At 35.9% G+C, this 13,740-nt stretch overlaps 1 protein-coding gene across 1 annotated transcript in view; it reads right to left on the bottom strand.

Annotated features, from left to right (window-relative positions):
* LOC139717150 (plexin-B1-like) overlaps window positions 1–13,740 on the bottom strand; it is a 44,683-nt gene that overhangs the window by 8,771 nt on the left and 22,172 nt on the right. The window contains exons 19-23 of the mRNA XM_071628651.1: window positions 10,417–10,502; window positions 4,422–4,556; window positions 3,329–3,510; window positions 2,797–2,944; window positions 1,788–1,844 (exon numbers count right to left, since the gene is read on the bottom strand). Of these exons, the coding sequence (XP_071484752.1) occupies window positions 1,788–1,844; window positions 2,797–2,944; window positions 3,329–3,510; window positions 4,422–4,556; window positions 10,417–10,502 (608 nt within the window). The remainder of the gene's footprint in view (window positions 1–1,787; window positions 1,845–2,796; window positions 2,945–3,328; window positions 3,511–4,421; window positions 4,557–10,416; window positions 10,503–13,740) is intronic.

Genomic DNA, 13,740 nt, shown 5'->3' on the forward strand with positions numbered 1-13,740 from the left:
ATGGTGTGACTATAAGTAAAATGAAGTATGATATCGTCGCTGGGGTGACAAGACCTTGTATCTGCAATTTTGGTGAAAATGACTTTTTTGCATTAATAGTGAAATAATGGGTTAAGTGATGTCCTGTCCAAATCCCAACTGTCTTACTCCAAAAATGAAGCCACCACAGTATGTCAAAGGAAAGGCTATCCCATTCGCTATAGTGCTTTGGCCGCCATGTTTTTTGGCTTTCCTGAACATTTGACATTTTGTAGATACGAGGTCTGTCGCCCCAGCGACGATATGTGACTTTCATTAGAGAGAAATACTTGTAAACTATCATTAGAGTGAAATATGTGTGACTCTCATTACAAAGATATGTGTATTATTACCATTTGAAAGAAATGTTGCATGGCTTTCATTGGATAGAAATATGTGACTTTAATTAGAAAGAAATATGTGTGACTATCAATAGAAAGGCATATGTGCAACTATCATAAAAATTACCACCTGAAAGACAATTCTTTCATCTGTTTGTTTGTTTTGTCAGTCATTACCATTTCATTTCATTGTATGTATCATATATTATTTTTCAGGTTTGCACAGGAAAGCAAATGGTGTTATATTTTTCTATGCTTTCCCAAGACATAATCCTGAATAAAGGCAATAAGATAATGACAAGTATAGTACTATTTTGATTTCTGCCTCATCTGATGGACAAGCTATGTTATTGTTCTATATACCTGAATCTTTCTGGACAATACGTTTCAGAATTAGGATTATTTGGTTTGTCATCAAAAGCAAATGAAGGCCTGTTATATACTGTTATAAAGACCCAACTCTAGGATGTCAAGCATGAATGTATTTTATCCAAATTTAATTCATTTCTACTTCAGATAAAACACTTACAACAAATCCATGTAATACAAAATGTATAAACATACATTTGAACGTGGAACAGAGAATCAGCTAGTGCATAACCTATATGAAACTACAGGTGACTCTTGTTATAACAAAGTCCTAGGGACCATCAGTTTTCTTTGTATATGTCAAAATTTTGTCACAGCCGAACAGTTAAGTATATAAAGATATACACAATACGATAATTTTTGGAAATGAATTCTTACTTCATTGTAAGAAGAATTTTGTTACAACCATGGTTGTTACAACAGGAGTGCACTGTACAGTGTACTCCATTTATAATGGCCATGGTTATAACGAAATTCCGGTTACTACGAAGTAAAAAATTTGGGTCGCAAATTTGGGCAACAATGTTATCCACTCTGTACTTTTTATTGTTTATTGTTCCGTTATAACAAAATTTTGATTTAACGAAAGAAAACTGCTAGAATCGAGGACTTCGATATAACAGGAGTCCACTGTACTTATTCAAAATCATTGTGTGATTGAAAAGGAGAGGCCCACATTAAAGACAAGCTTGTAGAGATGTGGGCCCCTCAATTAACTGAAAGTACAAAAGAAAAAAAGTAAAGTAATGAAAGCACACAGAAGAACACACAGATACATAAACACACAGACACAGACACACAGACACACAAACAATCAGGGAAACAAAGATACAGACAGGACAAAACAGCAAGAAACATCAGGAAGAGGCAGTTACTGGTAACCAGTTCATCATGTAAGATCACAGCTTTAATATTTTACGCAACTCTAAACAAGACTTCTGTGCATTGTAATTCCCTACTGACAGCAAAATAAATTCATGTGGCTGCCATTAAAACAAAAAGTGATTGCTTCACACTGTGCTTTTCTTGAAATATTCAAAAAAGTATTCAATACTATACCTTCACCACTACGTGATAGTAATCATAAATCTCTATATTCTCCCCATCTTGACTTTGCTATAATGGAGAAAAAGATTTAAGGAGGTATTTCAAGGATATAACGTAGATATAAACAGGGGATTTGTGCTTTACTAGGTGAGTACCATACCTTTGAAATTTTTCTCAACATTCCTGGGAATTGTTGGGAAAAAATTGTAAACTGAATCATTCCCTGACTTTATGTTATCTCTGCGGCACATCATCTACTTACTAGCAGGATGTTCAAGTATCACACCACAGATACATATATTTGGGGGAACAATGCCTTTTGTAAACTGATGATGTGAGACTCAGACTGGCAGCTGCTCATTTGACAAATCCTGAAACTTGTTTTATAGTGTATCCTTTGGTCTTTGGAAAGCATCCCTGTTAAATGTCTTTCAACGGGAAGAGAGTGATGCTCGAAACACCTGCACTGCTGCAACTTTCAAGTGACAGCTAACTTAACTTCAGATGTTTATGCAATAGGAATAATAAGCCTAATTTGTGCTTCCCATGATTCCGCCACTATCATATTTGACACCATGCATTTTTGTTTGTTTGTTTGTTTTTCAAAGCAAATTTTATAAACCAATTATGAAAGTGGAAATAAATGAAAAATGACATGAACGTTCTACTGAAAACAAGGCATGGCTAATGAACACCTGCACTAACGAACTCCTGTGTATCTAGTGTGGCTACAGTCCACCCGGCCCACACCCCAACAGTGCAGAGAAATAAGTTTGTCCCCTTGGTGCTTTCTGGGAAATGTGGCAGTTTTCTACAAAACTACTGACAATATTACATCCATGATCTACCAGATATTGAATACATTATTCAAATAATGAAAAAAAAAGAAGAAGCTATGACACACAATAGAAAGTGAGATAAGCAGAGAATAGCTCAGGAAATTTTGAGTGTAGGATAAGCCAGGAGAAGTGGATTGGAGGGGGGGGGGTCTGTGAAGGAGGACAGACCAGTTAGAACTTACCGCTTTCAACTTTGGGACTACACTCTTGCAGGCATTGTCAAGCATCTGATTGAGTACAATGACACAAGCATCAGCGGTCTGCGACTGGCGCATGTTGAAAATAAAAGAAGGGTGGGAAAGAATGGTGGCCCAGAATCGCAGTGGCAAGCTGAGTGGGAAGAAACAGAGATATGAACAACAAAATTTGCCAGTAAATCATTTCATGACTGAACATCTAAAGGCATAAGATTTCTAAAGAGATTAATCCCTTTGTGACTGATGTATGTACATCTTAATTTCACCATAGATGGGAAATTCTTGAGTTTTACTGGGCTACTTTTCTTTGATGCAGCTACACGTGTATATTTGAGAATGGATATAAGTAATCAACAAATTAATAATGTCAAGAAGATATACTTTTTCAGTTATTCAGTTCACATCTTATTTCAGCACAGACCCTGAAAGAGACTATGATGTATAGAAAGACGTGAGAGACAAATATGAAAATCTAAACATTGTACATTGAGTTTCTGTCTGCCAAATGATCACAAACCTGTTGTTTTTCCAGGTACCCGCAACCTCCGCACTGTTGTCATAGCGACTCGCCTCCTCGTCAAAATACTTGAAGAGGAAACGAAGGGCAAAGGGGACATTGTTGATGGTGTTCACATACTCATCTTCCCTGATGGTAAACATGGCGTTTATTGCTTCCTCAACAAAGTCCTGAATGGAATTCTGTATTGGGCAGACACAACCAGAAAATTGTTTTTACAATGCAGTATTCTTGGCAGTCAGGAGGCAAGTAGTATATTGTATAGCACTGTCAGACAAAAGACAAAATTTAGTATATGTCCCTTATGATTCTTTATATGATCACATGAAAGTTAGAAGGATGAATATTTAATGCCCTTTCAGTTTGGTCAACTTGAGACTAACAGTCTTAACTTTGTGGGCTCATTTTATTCACTACCTCCCCAAATGTTCCTATTCACCATCATACCCTACAGAAAGCATATTCAACAAGAGAAGCACTCCGAGAGCGCAGACCTCTGCCAAAGTGGCCAAGCAGTCAATTTTCACCAATGATCTTGTTCTTCCATAGAGATGTGATCACCACCCTATGCATGCATGCTAAAAGTTACCCAAATTCCCAATATTGAAGCCTTTTGTTACATCATCAACCCTCAGTTGTGTGCCGCACCTCGCAGTTAGAGCACGCACTTTAGTGCATGAAGGAAAACGTCAAAGATGCGCAGCTTGAACTGCCTAGTTCATTGATCCTACGTGCCAAACTATTAAAATCCTTCATGAAATCCATAAAAGTTCCCAGATCATAACCAAATTTTAATCATCTGTTCCTTGTGTCATTATCAACCTTTCCTGCAAGTTTCATCTGAATCTGTTTCCAACTTTTTGTGTTATTTTGCACACGGACAAACAAGCAAATAGGAACAGAAACATAACCTTCCTCAGCAGTGGTAACAATAAGTGATGTGCTAGTATTTTGGATGCTCTTCACTTTTTGCAAGTTGACAGTCCATCATATGGCGTGTTATCTACTCCAAACCTTTTTGCGTTTCAACCAGCCGCCTCCCCCCCCCCCCACCCTGCAGTGGTCTGAGTTCCACGTAGAGCAACCCTCCTACCTTGACAGAGACAAGGCGCTGTAGATAGATCTCCCGAATCTTGCGTCTCTCCTGGTTGCCCTGGAAACAGAGCACTCTCTTCAGGTCTGAACACGCCCCACTCTGAGCCTCCTCCTCCTGGTCAGCACTCTGAACCTGTTAACAGAAGATCATTGTGACATCATCGAGTCTGTTCTCTCATTCTTAACCCGTTGAGGATGCATCCCAAGTATACTTGGGCAAGCATCTATGGGAAATGCGTGCTGTAGCAAAATTAAACTGTCCTCAACAGGTTTCACCGTACAAAAGAAAAAGTGTCTCCCAGAGAGCATAAGTACGAATTATCCTCCAAATAATAAATCTGGAGCAGTCAGAAACACGAGTCAAAGCAGAGTTTGTTTTGAACTGCTCAGAAGTTACAGAAGGTACATGATTTTACTAATGCTTGACCATGTTACATACACTATTTGCTTTGGATAAAGTAGTCTTTGCAAGATTTTTTTCCAAGATTCCCAGGTCAGAACAAAGTGGAATGCACACACACAAACAATTGCAATGCATTGTAATACACTGGCAATGCAGCTGAGCATGGAAAGTATACAGTTAGGTCTTTTGGGAAAGTAAAAGACTGGTCATGTGACAGCTCTCAGCCAATCATTTGATGAAGATCCATATCACCAGTTATGATGTACTCTTTCTCCCAATGTGTAAAAGTTTGAGAAATAGGAAATGCTTGGGTGAAACGTATATATCATAGAGCACCTTCAATCATATTTGACCCTTCACCACAAAACCGACAAAAGAGACATGGAATTTAATTCTAGGGCAGATTCTGAAAGAGCAGACTTTAAGCTTTAAAATGATGTATAACTCAATTCAAATGGACTCTCCTGACAGGTCTAAATAATGGAAAGAAAGTGCAAACTCTCAAAAAGTATATACTGGGAAAAGAGGCTGTTATTAAAGGGGATGGCTAGTAACCGATCAGAGGGAATCAGTGGGAATGCTGAGGGATGATTGTTCCAATCCTTGTGGGATTCATTTAAGAGTACATTATATATCTACTGTTGTGTGAAAATTATTTGCTTCAAAACGGTCTCATATTCAAGTAATGTGCAGATTAATGCCCCGTCACTGAGCAGGCACGCTAACCTGGAAACATTAAACTGCACATTACTTGAATATGAGACCATTCTGAAGCAAATGATTTTCACACAACAATAGATATATAATGTACTCTTAAATGAATCCCACAAGGATTGGAACAATCATCTTCCAGAATTCCCACTGATTCCCACTGATCAGTTACTAGCCATCCCCTTTAAGGTCTATTCAAATGCTTCATCCTCCTAAGCTGTGCTCTGTGTATTGAACGGAACCTGGGAATGGGAAAAAAAAATAGGGTGTAAAGCAACAACAACAGTGAATTATAAGATTAGGCTGTAATTTGGCATGCTCTATTAACACATTCTACCCATGACTAATACCAACTTTCAAAGCAGAAGCATCGTCTTTTCAAAAGTTATTCGAATTGAAAGGGAGATGTGTGTAAAAGCTTTTTTAATAAATGAAAAGGAGAATGCAAGACATACCTAATCACAAGATTCTACAAAAATAATGTTCGAGAAGAACTGCTAAAAAACATAATTTTTCATAATTTTTCATAATTTCCTATTCATTTTATGATCCCAAATTTTAGAATGATGATCTTTCAGAAAATATGGAAAACTAAATATTGACTAGGTTGAGGTCTCAGGCTATTACAATATAATGCTCCATGAAATGAGCCATGTCAGTTACCGATTCATAGACTATTGCTAAGACGTGATTTTCAAGAAGACGATGAGCACACTAATGGCACTAAACAGCAATTCAATTTTAAAGTGACCAGAAGCACTGAACCATTCCCATGAAATAGAACATGAGACAGAGCAAACATGAGACAGCCCAGGGAAAGAAGGCAAGGAAGGATGGCAACCACAATACATCATAAAAAAATAAAGCAACATGTTTATGTATTGATTCTAGCTTCCCCTCCAGTTTCAACATTATTATAATGTACATAAACATCCTGCATCTTTGCCTTACATGTTATTATATTTTGATTAAATCATATTTTGACATATTTACTGTTTTTTATTGGCATGATACGTTTTGTACATTCATATTTTTTGTTGAAAAATGAAAGTGAATAAATGAAATGCAATTCAAAACAGAATGCACACAATCACTTTTTTTTCCACCAGTGAAGGTGGAATTGGCATGAGTATTGCCATAAATGGGTCATACCTCAGCAACTAATCCATATGCAGGGCTCCACACTAACTTTTTTATTTGGTGGCCCGATGGGACCACCAAAATCATCACTTTCAAATTTATGGTGGCCCGAGAGAAAATTTTGGTGGCCCCCCCAAAACAATAAAAAACATTAGAATTCCTGTTTTTTTTTTTTTATTAGTCACAAATATTTAAGTTTCATCATAGTAATAATTGGAAGTTGGACATATCTACTCATAAATAAACCTCATCAAACTCGCAACACTCACTCTCAGGCACTAATTCAGTCCTTTTCATCCATCCTTTAAACAATTTAACTGCTGAATGGAAAGACTAAGTATACAAACGTTGTAGATATTCATTGACAGGCACATGGGTTGCAACATCTTAACATAAATAAATGACACTTTTCAAAAAATTTTGGTGGCCCGAGGCGGGCCACCAAATTTGCCCTTTTTTGAAATTTGGTGGCCCGACTTTCATTTTTGGTGGCCCCGGGCCACCGGGCCACCGTTAGTGTCGAGCCCTGCCATATGAGATATATTTTGACTTTGTTTAAGTGAGGCAAAAGTATGAATGAGTGGGCATGAGGTCTGTTTTTTGTGAATGTGCATCTATGGTAAAGTACCTTTCTTTTAAAAAAGTATGCTTAGCATATATTCATGTTATCTTCACTCTCCTTTTAAGATGTACAAGAAAAAAAAAATCGGCTTTATGAGATGGCTTATGCCATAATCTCATGTTTACCATTCAACTCTGTTTTCACCTATGAAATACTGCAATGACTCATAACATACTTCATTGCCTACAGAGGTTCTACAGAACATTTTATCTACCCTTTAAATTGTGATTTTTATTTTCAGATGTATTCATTCACTCATTTTGAAAATTCTTCTATACAATGACTTTTACTCCCACTTGTTTAAGGAGCATTAACTTCAAAGATAGTAATGGCTGCTCTGTTGCAGGAGTGATTTTCCCATATTGCAAATGGGTGCTCTAAATGGGGATGATCCTTTTTCATGGTGGTGACTGAGAATATTTCAAATGAATCTAGAGTAGGTCATGTGACTTCACCTCTACCAATCAACATCATACCAGCGACGACATCTCTTTGGCATTATCAAAAGCATTTGTAATCCCACAAACCGCACTGACATGGAAAAACTGATGAGCATGAATGGTTCAAACTCACATTTGCAGGAAGCAAACCCACAACACACACTAAATATTGAACTTTTACATACCATGCTTAAATTCGCAAACGTTCAAGTCGGCTAAATACTGAACTTTGTCCACACACAAACATTTTCATGATGTAGACTGCTGGTCATTTTGAAACAAAGACACAACATTCCAACTTTGTGAGTGTTTAGAATCATACACAATCCATTTCAAGATGCCCAAACCAAGCAGGAGAAACAGCAAGGAATATGACTATCGGGTGGACTTAAATGAATGAATGATAAATTTTGTATTCATCATCAGCATTTTTTTTTAACGCTGTTGATGTTAGCTGCTTTCTTTTGCATGTTCAATGCCGTATTGTAAAACAACTTACAGCATGTGACCGTCGGTCATTTTGGACCTGGTGGGTAAGACATAATTCAAACGATGTACTCACAGAAATAATCAATGCACATAAGAGGACTATGAGTGACCATTAACCGCAAAAGCCCTTCGCTTGCTTATGTTAATCAAACCACAATGCATTAAACAGAACCATTTCCATTACCTGTTGGTTTCTTGTATCCTTTTCGAACAGAACATATGAATTATGTATTTTGGCATTGGTTTGGGTGAAAACATTTTCAGTTACCCTGCTTAATGAAACCAGTCAAATACATATAGGACCCTTGGCATGCACTGATAGGGGCACTACCAAAAACACAAAATCTCTTAAATGCTCTATTCCATTATTGTATATCAATGTTGTATTTGAGACATATTTCATGTTGTATTGCAGGAGAATTAAATTTTGCATTTGTAATATTTGCATCTGTATTTGCACTTTAAGTGTGATAACAGAAGGGGCTGGAGGAGGATTACTGCATCAGCAATAGCCAGCAGGCAGTGACGTCCAAGGCAGAACAGTGAAATTACAATTTGTATGTCATTTTTTAAAAACTTACACAGGTCTTCTTGATTTGTTGTTCGGTTTTTACTCTAGTGTATTAGACACTAAAATTTTTTAAAAGCAGTAACAAGGTGTTGCAACTACTTGACAAATTGCCCTACATCGAAGTAAGGAAGTACCAAATTAATCAGTGTTTCAGTACTAGCCATGAGAACAAAGAAAAAAATATCATGGGCATACATACTTTTTTCTTTATGAACTTTTTTTTTTTAAATTCATGGCTACAACTTAAACACTGATTAATTTGGTGCTTATTTATGACAATGTCGGGCAATTTGTCAATCAGTTGCAATAAAAACTCAATGTAAGATTTTCATTGAGTATCAAGGTGTGTTCCTCGCGAGACGGCAACTTGTTAAAAACTTATTTCAAAAGACACTTAGCTTTAAGGACCAGAAGGTAAGAAGGAGGGTTGCTAAAGTTTGACTAGGTGCTTGTGCAGGACAAAGATGTGAGAAAGCAACTCATTACTACTTGTTCAGACACCTTGTTCAGGACAAAAAGATGACAAGGTAACTCTTTAAAGTTACTATTAAAGGCACTGATGTACTTTCTTGTCTTAAACAAGGGATCAAGGTGAGTTTCAAGAAGTTGCTTTCTAGTCACCAGTTTCAGCTTGCAGAAATAACAGCTCCAGCTCAAAGTGAACTAACGAGATAGCTAACAAGTGCATCTATCTTTATCAACCAAAGTAAGGGTGGAGTCAAGATAATCATGAAAACCACATTCCAAGATAGCAAAACTTTAGAGACTATACTTAGAAAACTACTCACGTAACAACACAACATGTAACAAGACTGTGAATGCTTTAATACAGTCATTATCATCCATGTACTCTACAACATAGAAGTTTAAAGTAATGATTACAGATCACATACCAAACACACTCATCCACAAATTTGATTAAATCCAAAATTCACACGCCAAGTGTTAAAAAAAAAAATGACAAAGACACACTCAGTTTTTAAATCCTATACTGTAAAAGTGGATATTTTTGCACTTGGCCAGGTAAGATGAGTTTTGCATATTTTTAATTCTATGGAATCAAGACATTAACTATTGGAACAAAGGGAAAGCAAAAATATTCGCGTTCTTTTATTTTTGCTCTAGTTTCTGGTTGCGCAAAACTAGCATGAAAATTCCCCTTTTACAGTAGTACAGGCAACTTCTGTTATAACAAAGTCCTTGGGACCAGCAGTTTTCTTTTATTATATCAAAATTTTGTTATAGCCAAACAATAAAGTATATAAAAAGATACATACTGTGCAGTCAGATATTTTTGCAGCATGAAATTTTTGTAAGTTGCCACTGGCATTAATAGTGTAGAAAAGAACTCTTAAGAGTGCATTTTAGTTTCATGAATCTTAGCTCTTGCTAAAGTCATGAAATTAAAATGCACATAGACATTTCTGGTTTTAAAGTTGAAAATAATTTTGGGATCTAAATTTTTTCTTTGTTGTTTTGAGTTCTACTATAACCACTGTCATTATAACAAGAGTGTGCTGTATATGCCAGTAAAGGTTTACTTCATTTGATTGGAGGAAAGTTTAATGTAAATATGCTAATTTGATAGGGAATGAATATGAATGAGGTATGACTCACCAGATGGTAGGTTTTCACATCACCCTGCTGCTCCACATCAGGCTCATGATTATTAGCAAGTGGCTGGGACTCTTGAGTACTATAGGCTGTTATGCAAAATAGAACACCTCTAAATTTTCATATTCCTTAATACACGTGTATATTTACATTTTCACTTACCCAGGCAAAACTGGAACATGTGATGATGACATGTCAAGTGCAATAAACTAGCAAAATTTTAGATTTCTGTTGTATTTGTTTCATACTTCAATTTTACAACATGAAAACTTGATTCATAATCAGTATTGTATGTTATTCACTATATGAAATTTGAGAGAAGGACAAAGAAAATTAAGTTCACTAAAAGCACACTTTTGACACAAAATTTACCGTATTCCCACCCATGGAAGGTGATTTTGAGAAATATGACAACATCACTCAGCACCAACATGGATTTTGTAAACTGAATTCAATTCAACTCAGTCTATGGTTGACTTCAATAAATAAAGAGAAAGCAAACACACATAGTGGTAAAAATCTAAACCAGACTGGAAATGATAAAGTTATGGAAACTTGGTTGTTCAAAATGATTTTGGTGTAACAGAAATATCGGGTATAACAATATATTGGCATTAAGATGAGGCGATGATGTCAGTACCTCACAAGTCTCCCATTGGTTATTACCTTTTCTGGAATGAATTTACGATGGAAACATAATGTCTTTTACATCAATTCTTCTAGAATTGAACAAATATTGATAGTGATGACTTTCAGAGGGGAAGAGGGCTACAGCTGCCAATTTTTTTGAATGAAGCGATGATTTTGTAATATCATTCTGTACAGACTAACATAAGAGTCGTGAGGATATGACCTCACCGGTCACTGAATTTGCATGTGACTGTGAGTCATTATTGTTTTGCCAAAAAAAAAAAAAAAGAAGGGTCCTGTATACACCAAATATTTAGCAGGGTTGTTATTTTTTGTGAATTTCGCGAGTCAGTGCTATTCGCAAAATTAAAGACATGCAAAAATATCGACTCTGATCCTGATAAGAATGTGACGCACATGCACACATGTACATTTCTCCGTTCAGTACGGTACTCCACGATTGCAAATTTACCCACTCGCAAAATTGTTGGAAGTCCCGATTCGTGAAAATTTAGACTCGCTAAATACCGGTATATGCCGTATACAGTACGTGTAAGTTGGATAGTCTTTGTACATTGTAGCATTCTTTTTCTTCAACTGATTTTGATAAATTTTAGACAATTTGATTTGGCAATAACATGAAGTGGAGTTCCATTTCAATCCCTTCACTTTTTTCCTGAAGGCTGTTCTGAATTCAAGAACTGATGACTTTCCAGAAAATTCTGAATAAAAACCACAACATCAGATAACTCGAAATGTTCTCTTCTTTCTTGTTTTATCACATTCACTGTCTTGGTATAATAACAAAAACATAACATGGCATATAAAAGGGAGAAACATAATCAAAGTTTGACCTCACTACCCTGAACAAGCATCAGTAACCATAGTGCCAATGAGAACAAATAAGCAAGATATGACATGCTAAAAAACTCTCCTCCTTTATCTCATTCCATTGTTCTTCAACATTACATCAATTGAAACACTATAGCACAAAATCACCACAGTATTATCGTTGTAAATGATACACAAACTATTGCTACTGTGTACATGATGTGAGTTTTAATGATAACTATTCTCCAACATGTACTACAGTGACTATGGACAATACTGTTCACATTAAACAACACAGACATATAATTCAGAATAAATAGCACCGATATATGGTTGTTGAAAAAAATAATCATTTCATAAATCTAGTAAGAACAGTACTACAACGTACGGTTATGCAATATGCATCATGACTACGTTTTGTACATGTACATTGTACCATTGTGAATAACTGTGACAGAGAGAATACATCAGTTTTCCTCTGTTTTGGAGTAAATGAGTACAGTGAGTATACAAGTACACTACAAAATATTTCTTCTTAGAAATGAATGTAATGATGTAATCATAAATGTTGTAGTACTACATAACCATATTCAATTAGCAATGTAAATGTATATTCAAAAGGAATACCATGTACCATTTGCTGTGATGTAGACTTCAGAGAAAAGGGCATACAAAATATGTTGACTTTTTCCCATTGGAATCGTTTTGACTTTATGGAATACCAGAGATTTAGAAACTTGTATATATAATAAAACTGCAGACAATAGAAAGACAAATATTTTATTCATATAAATGAAACAATTTAAAACAAAAACAAACTTTATTCCTCTAGACCCCAGTCTGACACCATCACAAAACTGTTGGAGTTTGGCAGATGATTATTAAAGCTTGGTTTAGTCAGCTTTTCTAGAGATTGTGATATCAATTTCATTGTTTGTGCTGTTTTTCTTTACAGTGTAACCATCAAGGGATTTAAAGTCTCTGTGCTATCATGCTGTATAAATGGCATAATACTAAGATTAAGTGAAAATCTCATCAACAAATTAGCTAAGTATGATTGAATTAAACTAGACTGGTGCTCTGGTTTCTAAAAGCTACAACTACCTGATGTAGCCAGAGTGTTGAATTTAGGCATGCAGTGATGATGGATGAAAAGAAATGGTAATGCATGACATGAATTAGAACAAACACCAGAATATTGGTTATACTCTAAAACCAATATTTACATGTATCTAAATATGATTGGGATTAGTAGGCCTATGCACCACAAATTATTAGCAAGAAATCAGAACCTTTTATTTGATTATTTTCTTGGAACAGAGCTGCAGCAAATGACATAAAATAAAGGAATAAAAATAATATGAGCACATGCTAATTTAGTATGACATCAGACAAAGCAATGCATATCATTAAATAGAAATAAAGAATGTATTGCCATTAGACTCAAATCTCCATGAGCAATGATACTGTGCTTTACTAATCACATCCCTACACAGCACACAAATCAACAAAAGCAAAGAATCAACCTGTTTTCAGATCACACCATACCTTGGGTTAGTATGCAAAATCTTTCAGTGAAGTGAAGAGACGAAGTAAGGTTTCTTCTATACTCTCACGCAGAATTGAGAATATTTAAATACGTGATTTCTGTAATAGTGCATCACTCCCCTAAACTGTTGATGTGAGAAGGTGGGCTAACTGTCACCATCTAATACTTGGCTAAGTGATGTCAGAACATTCAATGCAATTATGATCATTTCATTCATTCCAAGCAAATAAAAATGTCAACGAATGACTGGTCATGAAACGTAGAAACAAAAGAAACCTGGTAACCTGTCAATCACATGAATTGTAGAGTTTTGGGCT

Source organism: Diadema antillarum, unplaced genomic scaffold (genome assembly GCF_040938485.1).
Source record: "Diadema antillarum isolate AM-2024a unplaced genomic scaffold, OU_Dant_1.0 scf00000072, whole genome shotgun sequence".
Taxonomy (NCBI): domain Eukaryota; kingdom Metazoa; phylum Echinodermata; class Echinoidea; order Diadematoida; family Diadematidae; genus Diadema; species Diadema antillarum.